Genomic DNA, 19,448 nt, shown 5'->3' with positions numbered 1-19,448 from the left:
AGTAGCTTACCTCTCCAGCATTGTTCACAAATCCCTGACAGTCTGCTGCAGGCTGGTAGGCCACTGCTGGCATTTTTGATCCTCTCACTAGAAGTCTACCCTTTCCAGGGATGAAATAAGACTCCAACTAAACAAAACACTCTTCTGAGCACAAAAGGGAACTGGCAGTCCTTAGCCAGCCCTCCTGAGCTTTCTGACTAAGTTGCTTGACCATTCTCCAGCTTAAGAGTCTTTTCAGTCCTCCTGGACTTGAACAATTCTTTTCCCTTTTTCAAGTTTTACGCTTTTGACACAGGGTGTTTCCACACCACTATGGCAAGTGGTATCACAGGCAGAACCCAACACCCTCCCTTTAGCCCCTCTAACCCTGGAGCTCTAACACCTTGGGCTGTCTACCCTCTCCTCACAACTATCTTGTCTGTGTCCTAGGGCCACTTCCAATAATGGCCCAGAAGAGGCTGTAAGGGAGACCACAGAGGTCAAGTTCCTTAGTGGAGAGCCACCCTCTTCGTCTGATCTCTCCCTAGAGAGCTGCAAAACTGTTTCTATAGCTTTCTACTTCTTAAAGTCTTCATTGCCTTTTATACTGTAGGTCAGCTGTCTATCACCTGATATCGTCACATGAGCTTTCCTGCTCATTTTGTCCACGTGGGGGAACTACAACTCTTAGAGCTTCTTTGCCTTAAAGGGCCAAGCCCCACTAATGTCCTGGCTCGCAGCTTCCTTTGTTAAAGGGCCCAGGACACTGAGTGACTGTGGATTAAAGTGAGGCACGCGAGACATCATAAAGGGACAAAGTGCTCTGATGGGTGAGGGCAGCTCCTAGCTTTGTTTGGAATATGAAGAAGTGGAAAGCACAAGAGTCTTTCTGTTCCCTGAACTGTTGCCGGGCATTTAACTATCTTTTTGTCTGTTCTATTGGTCTGTGCATTTTTATTTTGTGGCATCAGTTTGCCTGCTTACACCACTAGCTGTATTTACTTTTTTGAAGCTCTGGCCCAACAGTTGTTCTTGGGCAACAGAAGCTTACCGGGACTGTAGTCAGTACCAGGCTATAACTGGGGCATTACCTCCAGGATGAAGACATCTGCTCACTCCATCATCTGCAACATTGGATTTTCTTGTTGCCCTTTCTGCTTCTGGATAAAACCACTATTCTTATTGGGTCCAACACCTGCCCTTTTGTCTTGTTCCTGTGTAACACCAACAGACGCCAGTCGTTGGCAGGATCAAACCTGGGGCCTCAGGAGCTTAGGGCATGAGCCTCTACCGCATGAGCTAGAAGCCAACTGGCTCTTGGCTAAGGCTGTAGAGCAGACTCATTTAACTCGCTCTAAGTGGTCTCGCTGCCACTAGATGGGACAGAACACCACACCAAAGTTACACCTGCACCACCACTTACAGCCCTTGCAGCATTCATCTTGTCATGGGGGATACAAAACATATTTCAGAAAACATTCCCAGTAAATGGTGAATGCTTTGTCATGCACAGGCCTCTGGTTGAACACCCAACAGGTCACTTGTTCAAGCACAGACTTGTGAAAGATTCGTACTACTTTAGCAGTGTAAGTTCTGTAGTCTTACAACATCTTTCCCAAAATCTGCCCTTTCCCCATCACTATGTTAATGCATGCCAGGGACCTTTTAATGTGAGCCAGTAGGGTTTACACAGGCCAGTCAGTGAGCACATGTTGGAGTACTTTAGAAATCACATCCCTGTAGTGCACGTTGCCACATCATGTAGACCAGCCTTACAGCAACTTGCTGCTGTCCAGTCTACCCAACTCTTAGTCTGCATCCCTTCAGCCTTTCTAAAATGCTGCTTTCCCTCCTGCTGTTCTGCCCCGTCTCGTGTGCTTTGCGACTTTTAGGCCAAGGGACAATGGAGCCTTTGGGAATATTCCAGAGTAAAGTACTACTCCAAGTAAGAGTGGCAGAACTAGGGACCTAAGTGATTATTATTTCAAGTGCCAACAATGTGTTTGGCTCTGTCTAATTCACACAATGAAGAAAATCTCTGGCCTGAAGAGGTCCCAAGCCATATGGACATTATTTTGTTTCAGTCTTTCTGAGTTCCTTTCAGAGAGAGTCTCTCTCCTGCTGCCCAAGTTAAGTAGTTAAGCTCAGGGCATGACAGAAGGGTAACTTGTTTCCAGACTAACTTCTGACACCTGGGAACCAGAACTTAATTCCATGTCAGGCTGATGGCATCTGGCAACAAAAGGAAATTCAGCAAAGCATTATAGTTCTTTTGATTTTTAATAGAACTGTCTGAGTCGTAATATGGATCGTGAACTTGGCACTTGAATATCAATGAAAAAGCAGCCTATACTAGTGCAAAGGAGCTTCTGTGGTTTGGTGTTATGGTTACGTTATTCTATGTGTAAGGGAAAAATAATCTAAAGATAAAGCAAAACAATGGGTCAGACTCTCAGGTAGTGTAAAATGACACAGTCCTATTGACTTCACTAGTGCTATAGGGATTAGGGTGACCAGATAGCCAGTGTGAAAAATCAGGATACTTTTTTTGCAGGGGTGTGGGGAGCATAGTTGCCTATATAAGACAAAGCCCCTAATATTGGGACATCTGGTCACCCTAATAGGGATTTACATCAGCAGCAGATAAGGCCCAGTGTATATATAACCTGATGTCCAAGGCAGGCACATTTTTACTACAATGGTAAATTACTGAAGAGCAATTAATCTTGTGAAAGTTGTCGTCTGTAATTTCAAAGATAGTGTGAGCTTGGGTTTTCTGCCATAAAAATGCCAGTTGGACAAGTCATTCCTGCAGAGGGTCTTGTCACTTAGATCAGCTTCTCTTAAAATATTGTGCTTGTTCATGGTGTAGTAAAAGATAAATAAACCACATTCTTGGCTTTTACTAGTTCACTCATTTTTCTTCATTCTCATCTTTTTACTGACCTTCCATGCCTCCACCCACGGACCATTTGAGTGTCCTGAGAAACCGGTGTAAATGTAGACACATTTCACTCTGGCTAATGCCATGTGGCATTGTTTCCATGAAATTGGAGTACAGGCGTAAGCTACTGCTGAAGAATGCTCACTGCTAGAATGTTATCCTTTCATCTTCTGCTGGAGAAATCTCGTGCAGTTAGATTTCACGTATGTATGACACTTGTATGACAAAACATTCAAATAGCATTCTGCACCAGAGAGGCACGGTGATCTAGAACACAGGACCGAGAGTCAGGATGTCCTCAGTTCCACTACAGGTTCTCACTCATTCGCCACATGGCCTTGGACCATCATTGCCAGCCAAGTTATCCCAGACCTTGCTTGGCTGTTCAGGATAAACTCCCCCTTTATTTCCCTGTTCAGATTGCAGCTTTGTCCTGACAGTGAAAGAGCAAGGGCTGCTCGCCTGATACTCACTCACTTAGCAAGTAGATGGGAAGGAAGTGGAGAGAAATGGGGAGAGGGCGCAGCCCTGCCTAAGTGCCCCATAATTCACTTGCCATAGTAGCTAGTTAGGCTCACAGGGGCAGTAATTTACTAAATACAGAGCCAGAGAAGGGCAGAGGACACTGACTCTGAGTCACAATTTGTTGCTTTGTCTGGCTCCTAGGGCTCCTATACACCACTCTTTATTCAGGGCAATTGTTATTACAGGGTACAATTTCCGAAAGCACCTCAGTGAGTTAAGTGTCTAAATCACTTTTGAAAATGGAACGTAGGTTCCTAAATTACTTAGGTGCATTTGAAACATTTACCCACAGTCTAGCCCGTCACCTCTCATTTGGATTCCTTATATATAAAATGAGGATAACTGGTACCTATCTCACAAGAGTGTTGTGGTGATTGATTGATTGATTGGAGTGAACTGTATAGTGCTTTGAGTCTTCAAAACATGAAGTAATATGTGCTAAATGTAATTATTCACCAGGTAAAGGTATTGTTTCATACTGTTTAACGGTATTGATCAGTATCAGTCTGCTATGTATTAGGGCATTATTGTAATGTCAGACTGGAAGAGTGATATCTGCATCACTACTTAAAATGTATTAGCTGATTATGCTGAGGCTCTGAAAATTGGACCCATGATTATTTCTTCCCAAAGGGCTGTCAGATAGAAAAGGCCTGTCTATAATCTTTGAGCTATATTAAGCTATTGATGTTTAGGCCGAACTCATTGAATTTGCAGCCCAGTTCAACTCATTTAATAATAGCCAGGGCTTAAATTCTTATAGAGTATTTCCTGGAGTCCCCCACATTCGTCCACTCACATGGTATAAAAACTCGGGGGTGGAGGGTTGAAAATATTTACCAGAGCTTTGTCTGAATTTAATCCCTGATAACAGTATTTTTAAGTGTCATCTTAACGGTTTTAAACCTGAAAATGAAAAGTAAGAGAGTATAATAATATAACATTATGGCTGAATAGATGAAATAACAAAAAATAAGATTCCAACAAATTGTTAATTTAGCTGCATTACACAGATATGCTATTTTCTATTTTCCTCCTTTTTTCAATTAAATGTGTTGCTTAATCTGTTACTGTACGTTACAAAAGCTATCCAATAAAATATGTGGGATGTACAACACAATTGAGTTAGTGTGACTATTGGAACCTGAGTGTTTGCATTTCCCGATTTTTTTAACTTTGCAGCACTTAATATTACATTAATATAGATCTTTGTATTTCATAATTTTGATCTTATAACAAAATGATAAATACCCATGTTTAATCTGTTGTTTTACTTTAACGCTTTATAAAGTGTGTAATGTGGAGAAAACTGGACACTATTTACAGTAGCTAAAAACATAAATTAAACAAAGGCTTCCCAGCGGGATTAAATTTGAAAAATGGGCTTTCAGTTATATTTTCACAACTGTGAACCCTTTGTGGACCTGGACTCACGAAGTTGCAATGAAATTGCTTAATCTTTCAGCTACATAAAAGGTGATATATATATGCATGCTATTGAAATGTAGGACACTGGGGAATGGCCAGCCTCTGCAGGCTTGTAGCGTTCTTGCCCCTCCCCATTATGATAGTCTGTATACTGTTACGTTCAAAAAAACCTCCACATTATTAAAAGAAAATTAGGTTGCAAAGTCAAGCACTCAAAAGTTAGGAAATAACAGATTTAAGGGTGCCCATGCAGCCTTCATTTGGCCCCTTTATATGTCTATCCTGCGTACTGAATGAGGTGGAAAAAGAAGTATGTGATCGTTAGGGCCGGTGTTTTCTGGAAATTGCTGCTGTTGCCATTAATTTTTCCAAAATGACTCTTCAATCCTGGAATCGCCGATCAGAGGGGGGAAAGGGTATCCAGGCTCATGTCGCCCTCCTCCCTCCCCCGATTTTTCTGGCCGGAGACACCTGACTCATCCCCAGGGTACAGGCCAGAAGCTGGGGGCTGGCTGCTCTTGAGACTCGTGGCCAACTTCTCCCCTCCTTACACAGGCCTGGGCTTAGCAAAACCTCTGTGGAGTTTCTCTTGGGCAGGCAGGGCACTTGGTGGTGGGGTCCAACAGGGCTGGATTAACTTTTTGTGGGCCTGGTGCCAAACATATTTGTGGGTCCCGCTGGGGAATGAAGGGGCCAGGGGCAAGAGCACAGCGGGCAGGGTGGATTTGATTTAAATCATGTTTTAAATCACTAGTCAGGAAGACTCAATTTAATCATGGATTTCTACATAAAAGTGCATTCTTGTTGGTTGTTATAACCTTAGTACATATTCTTCACATCTCAGAAATAGATGTAGGTTTCATTTTTACAAGGTACACACTATACATTTTTAAACAGAGTGATTTATTTTGAAAAATTTTCAGATGAGTTTTACAGCTATATCAGAAAATGAATGATTGTTTGGTTATTTCATTTACCAAAGATAATTGAAGCGGATATTTATGAAGTCATTGGGAGGTGAACTATCTCCAGTTCAACAGGTTAATCAATAATATTTGGAGGATTTTCTTGCCAGGCTGTATTAGGAGGAGAACATCACCAGACAGACATTTAAATTGTTTTATTTAACTGAAAGAACAATGTTTAGTATTCTGCATTTTTTTCTTCAACAGCAAACATAATATTTTAACAAAAAAGCATATGTTCCTCGCTTCTCACATTTATCTCCAGACTTCTTCTCCTTGTCCAGATCTATTCCGCTCCCAACAGTCTTCTATCCATTGAACTTTTTGAAACTTTTCACTTTTAGAGAGAGGTAAGGGATTGACTCTGTGTACAGAAATTTGCAGAGGGACAATAGAGTTGAGGTCTGTTATTTCTAACCTCTCTATTTATTTATTTATTTATTTATTTAAAAACATTTTTGCTGTTAACAAGCATGTTACCTCTGGAGATACAAATCCACCGTTTGAGACCATCTTCTAGACCAGGGGTAGGCAACCTATGGCACGCGTGCCAAAAGCGGCACATGAGCTGATTTCAGTGGCATTCACACTGCCCGGGTCCTGGTCACTGGTCCCGGGGGCTCCGCTGCCGGCCTGGGGCTCTGCAGCTGTCCCCAGCTGTGGCCCACTGGCCCCAGCCTGGGGCAGTGACGGGTGCAGACAGGGGCAAGGGGGACACAGCTCAGCACCCTCACCTTAAAAACTGTTCCAGTGCCACTGTACTGGGATATTTTTAAGTCCTGATTTGCTGCTTACATCACTATCACGGCACGTGGAACAGCGCACTGCGTTTGATATTTGGATTAGAATGTACATGCAAGAACTGGGATCAGAATTTTCTGACCGATTTCAAGATTTCCAGTGATTTGGCCCAATGCTTTCTTTTCTAATTAAACCTGAAAAGTTCAACGAAAGCAACTTGGAATTGTCTGTATTTCAGTAGATGGGTGTTGAAGATTTTGAAATGCAGCTCATTCAGTTAAAAAGTTCAGAATTGTGGGCATCAAAGTTTGGAGATCTGCGAAGTGCCCTTGAAGCTGCCGAGAGAGATCATGGCTTCTATTCTGACCTGCTGGATGTCCCTGTTCGAAGAAATTTTACTGTTTGAAGAAAATTGTGTTTGCAATGCTTTCAGCATTTGGATCCACATACCTGTGTGAGCAGGTATTTTCACACATTAAATCTGTCCTCTGTCCCTCTCCAAGCCGGTTAACAGCTGATCACTCAGAAGTCTGTGTGCAGCTTAAAGTATCCAAATACGTGCCAGACATTGGAAAACTCAGCAAGGAAAAGCAAGGGCAAGGATCACACTAAACTGATAAGATCTGCATTTTAATTTAATTTTAAATGAAGCTTCTTAAACATTTTAAAAACCTTATTATCTTTACATACAATCCTTTAGTTATATATTATAGACTTATAGAAAGAGACCTTCTAAAAACATTAAAATGTATTACTGGCACGCAAAACCTTAAATTAGAGTGAATAAATGAAGACTCGGCACACCACTTCTGAAAAGTTGCCGACCCCTGTTCTAGATTGAGCACTGAGTCCCATTGGGTAGATAGAAAGATTAACCTAAATAATCTATACAGAAGCCTGTGGAACCCTCTAAGATTGGGTCCCTAATCCATGAACTATTAGAACTCATTTACAAAGCTTTTCTTAAACATTACATGAATATATTGTCTCAGACTATAGAATTAGAATTTATAATCCCTATTCCATTATGAGATATAATGTATCTTAATTAAGACTATCTTTAGATCGGGATTTTTTTTTTTATTTAAATCAGATTTTTGAGGGAAAAAGCCTATTTTTTATTTTTTTTTAAAAAAGTAATTGATTTTTATCCACCCTGACAGTGCGGCATGGAGGGGGAGCGGGGGGGAAGGATTGATCCCCAGCTGGAGCGAGGCAGGGGCCAGGGGCAAGATGAGCACAGTGAGGCATGGGGGGAGGATTAGTCCCTGCTGACTGGAGCATGGCCCTATGTGGGCAGGGGCCAGGGGCAAAAGCACAGCAGGATGGGAGCTAGGGTTGGTCCCTGGAGCAAGGGAGGGGCTGGGGGTAAACTGCAAGCGCAGCAGGGCTAGGGAGGGGGTAAACAGGCTCTCCCCCACCTCTGCCGACATAGAGCAGGTACCTACCTTCTCCCTGGTTCTAGCCCATTCTCTTCATCTCTCTCTGCACTGAGCACAGGGCTGGGGGTGCAGAGTCTAGGAGGGAGTTATGGTGCAGGAGCAGGCTGGGGGAGGTCTGGCCAGGAGCTTGGGTGAAGGAGGGGGCTCAGGGTTGGGGCAGGAGGTTGGGGTGTGGAGTGCTTACCTGGGCAGCTCCCGTTTGGTGCGAGGGGTGCAGGTTGGAATGTGGGAGGGGATGCAGGAGTCAGGACTGGGGGCTGGCGGTGTGTGGGGGGGTGCAGGAGTCAGGACTGGGGCTGGCGGTGTGTGTGCGGAGGGGGGGTGCAGCAGTCAGGGCAGAGGGGTGGGGGTGCTCCCAGCCTCCTGCCCTGAGCAGATCACGGCAGGGGACTGGAGGGGGTATGCCCTGATTCCACCCCCTTCCCCAAGGTGCCGCCGCCACCACCACCACCACCTCTTCTCCACCTCCTCTCCTGAGTGGCAAGCGCGCTGCAGCTCCACTCTTCCCCCTCCCTCGCGCTGGCAAACAGCTGTTCGGCGGCAGGGCAAGGGGGAGGGGCAGGGGCAGGAACACAGCACACTGCGGGAAGAGGCAGGGGAGGAGCTTGGCTGCCGGTGGAGCCTGCCCTGCTGCAGCAGGAGCCCCAGGAACTAGCAGCACTAAGCTTCTGCCCCCAAATTTCTTCTCCCCAAAGGAGAAAGTGGGCTGGCCGGGGCCCCTTTGGAGCGTGGGCCCGGCTCCATGGCACCATGGTAAATCCGGTACTGGGCGCTGGGCTCCCTCGCCATGCTGCAGAGCGGACAGCGCTTGCACCTACTTGGCAGTGTCTACAGTGCCTCTCCCCTGCTTCCCTCCCCTGCACACAGCTGGCTCTTCCCACCACACAGCTGGCTGTAGGCTGTCCCTCTCACCTGCACATCTGGCTCACCCCAGCACATAGCTGGCCTGGCCTAGCTCTCAGTGTCCAGCATCTGTCCCCCACCTCTTCTGTACAGCTGTCTCCTGTCCCCTTCCCCCAGCTGTAAAGGATTACATATTGCTCATGTTTGTAGATACATGTATTTTTTGTGTCACTATCATTCCTATCTGAAATTTCCAAAATATACAGCTTTGAAAATCTGAAATTACTCTGTTTTCATTGCTGGAAAACTGATCCTAGTGATCATGTAATTAAAGTCTGCATCATAATGCATGTGCATAAGGGGGCCAAATTAAGGTGGCATAGGCAACCTTAAATCTGGCATTTCCTAACTTTTGAGAGCTTAATTTTGCAGTCTAAATGACTTTATTTTAACATTGGATTTTTAATGTAATTTCCTATTAAAACAAACAAAAATTCTGTTATGTGCAACTGTAACAATCCCCCCCATTATTCATCATCGTAAGAGTCTGAATGCTGTACATTCAGCATTGCAACATGGACCACTTGAGCTACAGGACCAAACCAGCCAGCAGTTTGAAAAAGCTTTTTGCCTAGGGGAGGGCATAGTCTGCTGGGCCATGTGTTGGGTCCAAGGGGGAGAAAGAGGGGAATGTTTGGCAGAAGTCTGACCTGGCTTTCTTCCCTTTTCCCCCACTCCCACTGCAACAGCGGCTACAGCAGCTCACCTCAATAGCATTTTCAGTGTAGTGTCTGCTGCTGCTTCGGTGGGGGTGAACGCCCAGATCTACTGCCAGAATTTTCCTGGGGAACACAAGTGAGAAGAGGGAAATAGTGATTTTCAACAGTTTAAATCTCAGTAAAACCTGAACAGAATTTCATGGGCAAAGAAAAGGCTCTTCTCTAACCTGAGGGCTTTCTCTCTGCTGAATGTGTAAGGCCTTCTGCAAACAACAGAGGTGTTAGAACTTCTCTTTAAAAAAATGGCAAGAATCTTTTTATAATGGACAGCGTTTGGCTACCTAAATATACGGGTCACTTCTATCTTCCCCTTTCTATTATAGACTTAGATATATGAGTCCACTGTAAATATGAGCATAGAGGTTGGCCCATTTAGTATTTGTCTTTGTCCCATAAGTAACAGGGATGTTATAAATTCTTTTTAGTATGATTGTTATATTTAGAACACCTGGTTGCTGACTTGATTTTAGTCATTTTAGTCTTTCCCAAATTCATATTGTTTCGTTTTTTAAAATGCAAATGATAGTGTAGTTGTCAAGGTAGAATCAGTATGATAAAAATACAAATCCAGTGTCTAACATCGCTCCACTTTTTGTTTTAGTTCCAAGAAACGTAATAAGCTGCAAAAGTATGATCAGGTTCTGCTTCAGTAGAAAAGAGGGTGCTAATTAAAAAACAAAACATAACTATTTTACAGTAATTTGATATTTTAACTCCATGCTAGAATGTAGTCGTCATGCAGCTAAGCCCAATTACGAGACATTTAAAATAGTCTGGAGATAACACTAGCAGTGCTACATTTTATATTTAAAACTACAGCTGTTGCAGACAATCCTTGAATGGCCAAGTGGGATGATCTAATAGGTCTGCTTCAGCTCTAACTCCTATAATTCTAAGAAATGACAACTGCTGATTGATTTGATTCAAATAGATACTCTGTGTCACGGCAATAATCTAAAGATGCTGGATGTCAAGAAGTTTTAAACGTTAATTATCCCAAACCTTTAAAGTCTGGAGTAATTTATAACAGTTGTATCTAAACACGTTAGTAATAATAGGTAACATTACCATTCAAACAACAGTGAGTAAAGCCATACCTTTGTACCCCTGTTTGTTGTTTAGAGATTTATTTTGCTTAAAGAGGAAGAATATAACCTTACCTTGCCTCATACAAGCCGTTACTTTCATATCAGGGTCAAAATAGGAAAGGCGGGGAAAGAAGTCCTTGTTTTCAGCAGTTTTGCAAGCTTTTAGGAATACATATCTTCTCTCATACAACTTTGGGCCAGATCCCAAACTGGAATAAGTTAACATAGTTCCATTGACTTCAGTGGAGCTATATCAGTTTATAGCAGCTGAGGATCTGGCTCAGTATCACGAACACCTTCCAGTTTAACCGAAGTCACACAGACACCCACTTCTTCAAACTGGGTAGGAATTCTAATGACATTAAGGTTTAGTTGTTAACAAAATGGATGTGAGGATGAGCATTATTAAGGATACGATTTCATCATGGAGATCACGGATTCCGTGACTGTAAGAGACCTCTTCAGCTTCTGCTGCACGCAGCGGCGGGAGCCCCAGAGCTGTCAGTCCCCCTCTCCGGGGCTCGGGCTTCAGTTCCAGCCCCAGCGTTCAGCCCCTCCCCCCCCTGTTGTTTTTAGTAAAAGTTACAGGCAGGTCACTGGCTTCCATGAATTTTTATTTATTGCCCACGACATGCCTGTGACTTTTACTAAAAATAATCGTGACAAAATCTTAACCTTAAGCATTATTACACATGGTGATGCCCACAAGTATTCCCACAAGCTAACTGCAAAAACGTAACTCCAGCATTCAAATTTCTCCATCAAACCCATCATCAATTGTGCCTAAAATGTCATACACATGAATTAACACATTAAGATGTTATTAGTGGATATGACAATCTATCCTATGTTCCTCTAGGGACTGGGTGATGGTTTATGGATATATTAATCTTTTTTATTTTGGCATCTATTATAACGTGATGGATGTGTGGCGTTTAACAGTGTTCTGTGCCTGCTGAGATTTTGCTAATAAAAATAAGAACTATATCCACATGGGATGCGCTACATTTTGTGAATGCATTTGCACTATGGCCGTGTCCTCCTCTGGTTCAGGGTTGTGCATGTGGCACTGGTTCTTATGGATATTAGTGTATGTGGAGCCATGAAAGGATTTTTCAGTTGTTGAGAAGCTCAGACTTCTGGAAAAGTTTCTGGGAAAGATGGGAAGTCAGTTACTGTGAGAGTCCCTGCAGGAACCAAAATGTTTTATAGCAAGGATCTGTAACAGTATATCACAGTGGTATGTAAATTACTTGACGGATGCCTTATTTGGTAATCACAGTATGCATCCGGTGAAGTGAGCTGTAGCTCATGAAAGCTTATGCTCAAATAAATTGGTTAGTCTCTAAGGTGCCACAAGTACTCCTGTCAGAGTAACAGCCGTGTTAGTCTGTATTCCGATGAAGTGAGCTGTAGCTCACGAAAGCTTATGCTCAAATAAATTGGTTAGTCTCTAAGGTGCCACAAGTACTCCTCTTCTTTTTGCGAATACTGACTAACATGGCTGTTACTCTGAAACTTGGTAATCATACTGTCACCTAAGCTCCTTCCATTGCCATATTTGCAAGAGTTAATCTGCAATTTTTGAAGGAGAAAATTAGGTAGAAGTTCTGCTGTCCTTATGTCCTACAGAGACTTGGCCCTTTACAAAAGGGAACAGTATGATCCTGAGTTTTGTTGCTACTGTAACTTGTTTCTGCTCCTCAACTTCTGTACATAGTCAACTAACAAAAAGAACTGGCTTGTAAAGATCTTCATATTTAAAATGTTCTGCACTCCTTACAGGCAGAGTTTGATCAAAAACCTGACTCCTTGTTCTTTAACGATGGCCAACGAAGAATTGACTTTGTTTTGGTGTATGAAGATGAGAACAAAAATGAGAATCGCAAGAAGAGTGTGAATAAAAAGCAAATGGTAAGGTGTTTCTCAGTTTCTGTTTCATGAAGGCATTGGTCATAATTAGCATGGAAAAAATAATTGATTTTTTTCAGTTCAGGCCAAACTGAAAGCTGGGGGAGAGAGGAAGGGAATTGTTTCAGGTTGATCCGAAACTAAACAAAAAAACAAAACAAAACCAAAAAAATTGATTTTTTTTTTTGCAAACGAAATATTTGACCCAAAACTACATTTTATTTCAGTTTTTCATTTTGTTTTGGGCCATTTTTTTTGGTGTTTTCACCTTTTTTTTTTTAATTATCTAAATTTCAAAACAAAACACCATTTTGAAAGGAAAGGTCAAAATGAAATGTTACAAAATGTTTTGACTTTTTCAGTATTTTTTTCTTTTTTTTCTTTTTTTTGGCTGAAATTATTATCTAAATGCAGTTTGGCAAGTAGTATCAGTGCCCCTGAAAACTGCATATTTCAGTGAATTTACTATTTGCCGAAAAATGTCACCCAACTCCATAGTTCAGGGTGAAGCCAGACTTGTATTTTAAGCACTATTTCTATCTTCTCTCACTTTTGTTTCGGGTAACCAATCTGTCTGCGCATTGGAATGCTTAACCTAGCCTGTGAAACTTCTTTCAGGGAATTTGGAAAGAGTAGGAATAGAGATGTTTATATGTTGCTTGGTCAAAAATTACATGTGTTTTCCCTGTGGTTCATAATTTTTCAGCCCACATGTTCTCAGCAGCAGCAAGTTTTCTGAACTCCAAGTTTCACTCATAAATACTGATTTTTAGGCAGTGAGGAATAGGGCAGTTTTAATTCACAGACCACTTCCCTTGAGAGAACAATCAAGGAATCATTATTGTTGTAGGCTGGCTCCTCTAGCTTCGGTGCTAGCCTGACGTGCCCCACCATTAATCCGCTCAAGGCTATGCCTTCACAAAGGAAATCCCCATCAGCCCCATAGGGACAGCTTTAGCAGAAAGCAACCAGCAGTTGGGCCAAGGATCTGGCCTTGAATGTGAGGGATTATCATAAACTCTGGGATTAGTGTGAGCTCCAAGATTGAGCTCCCAGATGGCTCAGAGCTTGGGGCCAAGCTTGCAGCTGGAGGTCCATTTGTGCACTTCACAGGATTAGATTTCTGTGACGAAAGCATCAGCATCTGGAATGCTCTGGGGCGTCATCACTGACTTGATACATATTAAGGATCACTAGGGGTAGTAAATGATTGGCAGAGAACTGGGGAGTTCTGAAGGACCAGGATTTGGGGGGATATGGAGGAGGGGATAATTTGGAGAACAGTTGTGGGGGCCACGGAGAGGAATGGGAAAGAGAAGGCATTGCTGGGAGTTATAGGGAAAACATGGGTGTTAAGAGTGGGTGGGAGGAAGAACATAGAAACAGGAATGCCAGACTGGATCAGATCCAAGGTTCATCTAGTCCAGTATCCTGCCTCTGACAGTGGCCAGAGCTACTTGCTTCAGAGAAAGGTGTACGAACCCTGCAGTAAACAGTTTTTCAATAATCTACTCCAAATATAAGTCTCATCTTGGTCTCTAATAGTTAGAGACTGGCTTAAACCCAGGAGCACAAGGTTTAATAGCCCTTCCAAAGTTTTAGTCATCATTAATGATGACAACTCTGGATTTTCTTCATAACTGTATAAATACCCAATCCCTACTGGCATCTTGTCAAGTTCTTGGCCTTAATGACTTCCTATGGCACTGAATCCTACTGTCAAATTACACATTGTGTGAAAAAGTATTTCCTTTGATCAGTTCTGAATTACCCACCTTTTAAATTTTTCCCTTCTTCTTCTGTTATGAGACAGGGAGAACAGAAGTTCCTGATCTGCCTTCTTTATATCATTTATTATTTTATATGCATATATAATGACCCTCTTATTCTTTTTCTTTCCAATGTAAACAACCCCAATCTTTTAAATCTTTATATAAGAGTTTTTCCAGGCCTTTAATCATCCTTGTCGCTCTTTTCTGCACCAAGGAGAAATAGGATGTTAAAAAGAATAATCTTGACTAGGGCAGGGGCACAAAGAGAGAGAGAGCAGATTGTCACTTCCTATATCCTCTCTCCTCACAGTCCTTTGCCCCAGCAAGAGCTGGTCAAAAAGTTTCAAATTCCAAGTTTTCAACAAGAAAAAAAGGACAATTTTTTCATGAAAATGTTCATGAAAAATTCATCCTATTTTTCAATGAACTCCAACCTCAACATATTTTAAGGTGTATAACATTTACATAGATAAAGTTTTCAGCATTAAATGTATGCACATAAGAAAGGGATCAGGACAGAATACAAAAGGGATAAACCTGAGGTGTGGAGGGAGATAAATGGGTCATTGAGACAGGAGGCAGGGCCCTCTTCCCACTTTGCCTTAAAGCCTATGCTCTAATCTGTTTCATCCATTTTTCCCACTTCACAAGCCTGCTGTTCCAGAACACCCGTTTCTCAGACACACACAAATGTACTCCAGCGACACCATACCTTCCGTACTCTTCTCTCTGTGTCCCTCCCCCAGCAATACTATTCCCCTAATACTTTCTTCTCCCATGTCACCCCAGTAGTCTGATCCTCCACCATGATCCCCTGCAATATGTCAGCTTCCTATTCACACCAATGTCTTGTTAGTGCACAGTAGGAATAGTGCTATTGAACTGCTACAGAGAAAGGTCAAACATGGTTATTTAATTTCTTCAGTATGCCCAACTGCAGATTTTGTTGATAAAGATATCTAGAACCAAGAGAACATTTCCAGCCATACTATTACAGCACATAGGCATCGTAGGTCACATTTTAGTCCTGGACTCCTTAATATTGTCCCTTTTTTTAGGATTATGTAGACGTACCTACACTTGAAAGGTGCATTTTAACACGTACTTCACTCTTGTTCTGAGCAATGTTTCTCTCTTAAATCTTTAAGTTCTAAGAGACTCTGCTGGAAACGGGCAAGGATACAACACAATACCAAAAGCAGCAGGTTTATGAATAATGACTTGCCTTAGGGAAAAGGAGGAGTAGGAGTAAAAAGCCGTGTAGCTAGATGGGTTGATATTCACTGCACAGTATTGCAGTTGGCATTGCTGAGGCAGCCATAAGGAATGTCATTAGTGGTGTTTAATAGAGTACAACAGTGGGTGGATGTAGCTTTACACATGGTCACAAGTACCAAAATGAAGTGGAGAGGTAATTAAAAACAAACAGCTGCCCTTTTGGAAACATTGTCATATCAATTACATTTTTATGTTTTTGTCTGTCATTTTGGTCAGAGTCCAAATGTATTTTTTTAAAATGAGTGTCTTGTCCAAATAGTGATGAAAATTAAACATGTGCAATAAATTATTAGGATTTTATTATGTAGATAAAATTAACCCTTGAATTATCAGACCAGTAAGATTATCAGTATTCTGCTAGGTGTTTTCCATCCATAAAAGAAGGTGCAGTCCGTGTCCCCAGGGGCTTACAATCTAAGGCCCCTTCCTGTCATTTGTTGCGTGTGCACAGACTGCTGTGCCTCTGTGGAGCCCAGGTGAAGTCAGTGGGGCTCTGTGCATGCAGTAGTACACCTACATATTATGAATTGCAGGACCAGGGTCCATAGGACACAAAAAGAGGGGATAGTGGGTACAAGTGGCCAAGGTGGAGACTAGCCACTTTTTGATAATTTTATGATGACATGATCTGAGGGAGTGTGGAGGGTGTATTTTCCATTTTATATATATATATATATATATATATATATATATAAAATATGCTATTTCCAGTTACAGAATTGCAGAGAGTATTGAGACCAAATTCGACACCACTTCATTTCATAAGCAAATTCTGTATAGACATGTAAAACTTCCTGTTTCCTTCCAAGTAATGCACTGGATTTTCTCTGGGTCTTACTGCAGCCTCCTATTAGGAAGAGGAGAGAGAAGAAGCAAAGAAATAAAGGGAGTTAGAGTAATTGAAAATGGTGGGTGGAGAATAAAACAAAAGTTTCTGTAACTAAGAGGTGGAAGGGAAGATGGCGTATTTATTTGTTGTGCAGTTTTGCAGCCGTGGAAAATACTAATAAATAGAAAATGTAATGACAGAATTAGCATTTTGGCCTATCAGAATTCCCAGAAAGATGTGAAAATATTTTATGTGTAAACATTTTATTTGCCTTGGAGTAATCTCAAATCTTTTTATGTTGTCTTTTACAGGCACTATTGCTTATTTGTTTATATTTTCTTTTGGGGCAAATTGACTAGTACTTTTATGATGAAATACTATTACAAGTAACCAAAATAGGAAATGTTGTCATTTACAATCAACTTTAAATACTGCATACTTCACTGTCTGTCCCTGATCAATAATAAACTGAAAAAAGCCAAACTTTATATACAGCACATTGTGCAATTCAAGGTGCTTAAAGACTGAAAGTTTTCTTGTTTGTACTACTCTTCCTTTGACTCCCCTGGCAGCTTTATATACCTGTTAGCCAGGTGTTTATTGTGTACAGAGCTTTAGAACTCTGGTTTATTGAAGAGTAATAGATCCAAAGGGGTCTATTCTCCTGGGGTGAAATTGTGGCTTCATGGAATAAAATAGAAAAACTCCCATTGACTTCAATTGAAACAGGATTTCACCCTTGATAGGTAAGGATAAGATCTACTGGGACAAGTTCTGGCATGAATTGCACTCCACACAACCCTATTTTGTGACATGTAAATAAGGGCAGAAATTAGCTCATTGACTCATTAAAATTAATGAGAGTTAGGATCCATGTATTCAGAAGTGGTCACTGATTTAAACCCAGTGGCCTTCAAGCTTCAACTCCCAGAATGCCTCAAAGATTCACCCCATGTTTCAGGTTTGTCTCCTCAAATGGTTCATCAACAACCTCCTTGCCCAACTGGGTAGACCTTCCTCCATCCTCGCACCAGTTATTGTCCATGGATAGGAGGAATACAAAGTACCTTGACCCCCAGCGAGTCAGGGGGAAGCTCTAGATCAGTGTTTCTCAAATGCAGCCACTGTGGCCACATGTGGCCACCAGGGGCTTTTCTTGCGGCCACAGCCTCATGGGGGGGAGAGGAGGGGAGGGAAAAGTAGCGGCCCTTCCCCCTCCCTGTTGCTCCTGGATGTATTTCCTTGGTGTTGGTTGCTGGGGCCGCCAACGGGGGTTGGGCCGACACCTGGGGCACAACACTGGAGGAGCTGGCAGTCAGTGAATTCCCCACCTTCCCGGGGTGGTGGGGCTCAGACTTGGGGCTTCAGCCCTGGGCCCTGGCTGCGTGGCAGCAGGCACCGGCCTCCAGCTGCAGGGCTTCAGGCTCTAGCCCCTGGCTGCCTCCCCTTCCAGATATCCAGGGCTTAATTTGTCCGCAGGCTTGGCCGGGGTGAGTAAGTCTACTGTGAAAAGTGCTATTTGTATGTTGGTTAATATCACTTTTCACAGCAGACGTACTAGCTAGCAGTAAAAAAATTACAATGATTTGGATGTATCTATGGGCATATTTATTTGTTTTTCCTAAAGCTAATTAAATACTTTAGGAAAAAGTATGAGAGTGGTCACCAGCAAAAGTTGGTGGGCACTCTCTGAGGCCACCAAAAATTTGTCCTGAGAACCCCTGCTCTAGATAGATTGGAAGAGGTACAGTCTTGGAAACCAAAAGAAAACATTCATACTCCCTGTCTCCTGCAGTAATTTCATTGAAGATACTCTGACAAGCCAGGGCTGGGGGACCCTAGGAGGAGCTCTCAAGGGGTGGAGTACAGGTACTGTCAGGAACTCAGCTGGCTCCAGGCATGATCACCTAGCACCCCACTGAGCTCAGCAGGGATCATTAAACCCTCACTATTTAAGCCTTGAAGCAAGAGCTGCACAGTGGCTGCTCTATGCCTGCAGCTGTGCCAGACCTGCTTCCTGTACTGTACCTTGCTCTAACCTATGCCTGCTACAGTTCTAGCCCTCATTCCTATCTTGCTCACAATTTCTGATTACTGGGTTCCAACCATTGTCTTAGAATTTCCTGACCATGACTTTGGCTTCTGACCTTGGTTATGTGATGACTGCTGGCTCCAACCATTGGTTGGACCTCTGACCACGCCTCTGGTTCTGCCCTCTGATTCTTCTCCACCCAGTAGGCCACACTGCCTACATCCCATTGTAGGACAGTTGTTTAGGTAGGAAGATGGCAGAACTGAATGATCAGAGAATGAATTTGTAATGGAAAAAATCAGCCTGGTCAAGGGATTTTCACCAAAGTCACTTTGCAGTGCGATAGCTCAGTAGCTCCACATCCCTAATAATTCTAATGGGATTTCATGAATATAACTGAGGGCGGAAATTGACCCATGTTAATTTTAGGGCTGTCAAGCAATTAAAAAAATTAATCGCACCATTAATCACGCTGTTAAACAGTAATAGAATACCATTTATTTAAATATTTTTGGATTTTTCTACATTTTCAAATATATTGATTTCAAGTACAACACAGAATACAAAGTGTACAGTGCTCACTTTATATTTGTTTGATTGCAAATATTTGCACTGCAAAAAACAAATGAAATAGTATTTTTTCAGTTCACTTAATACAAGTACTGTAGTGCAGTCTCTTAATCATGAAAGTTGAACTTACAAATGTAGAATTATATACAAAAAATAACTGCACTCAAAAATAAAACAATGTAAAACTTTAGAGACTACAAGTCCAATCAGTCCTACTTCTTGTTCAGCCAATTGCTCGGACAAACAAGTTTGTTTACATTTGCAGGAGATAATGCTGCCCGCTTCTTGTTTACAACGTCACCTGAAAGTGAGAACAGGCATT

The 19,448-nt window shown here is 42.3% G+C and overlaps 1 protein-coding gene across 1 annotated transcript in view; it reads left to right on the top strand.

Moving 5' to 3' along the window:
• Window positions 1–19,448, top strand: part of ANO6 (anoctamin 6) — a 132,610-nt gene that overhangs the window by 65,612 nt on the left and 47,550 nt on the right. The window contains exon 4 of the mRNA XM_077840912.1: window positions 12,520–12,648. Coding sequence (XP_077697038.1) covers window positions 12,520–12,648 — 129 coding nt within the window. The remainder of the gene's footprint in view (window positions 1–12,519; window positions 12,649–19,448) is intronic.

This window comes from Eretmochelys imbricata, chromosome 1, assembly GCF_965152235.1.
Source record: "Eretmochelys imbricata isolate rEreImb1 chromosome 1, rEreImb1.hap1, whole genome shotgun sequence".
NCBI classification, from domain to species: domain Eukaryota; kingdom Metazoa; phylum Chordata; order Testudines; family Cheloniidae; genus Eretmochelys; species Eretmochelys imbricata.
This window is presented reverse-complemented; position numbering and strand designations above follow the sequence as displayed.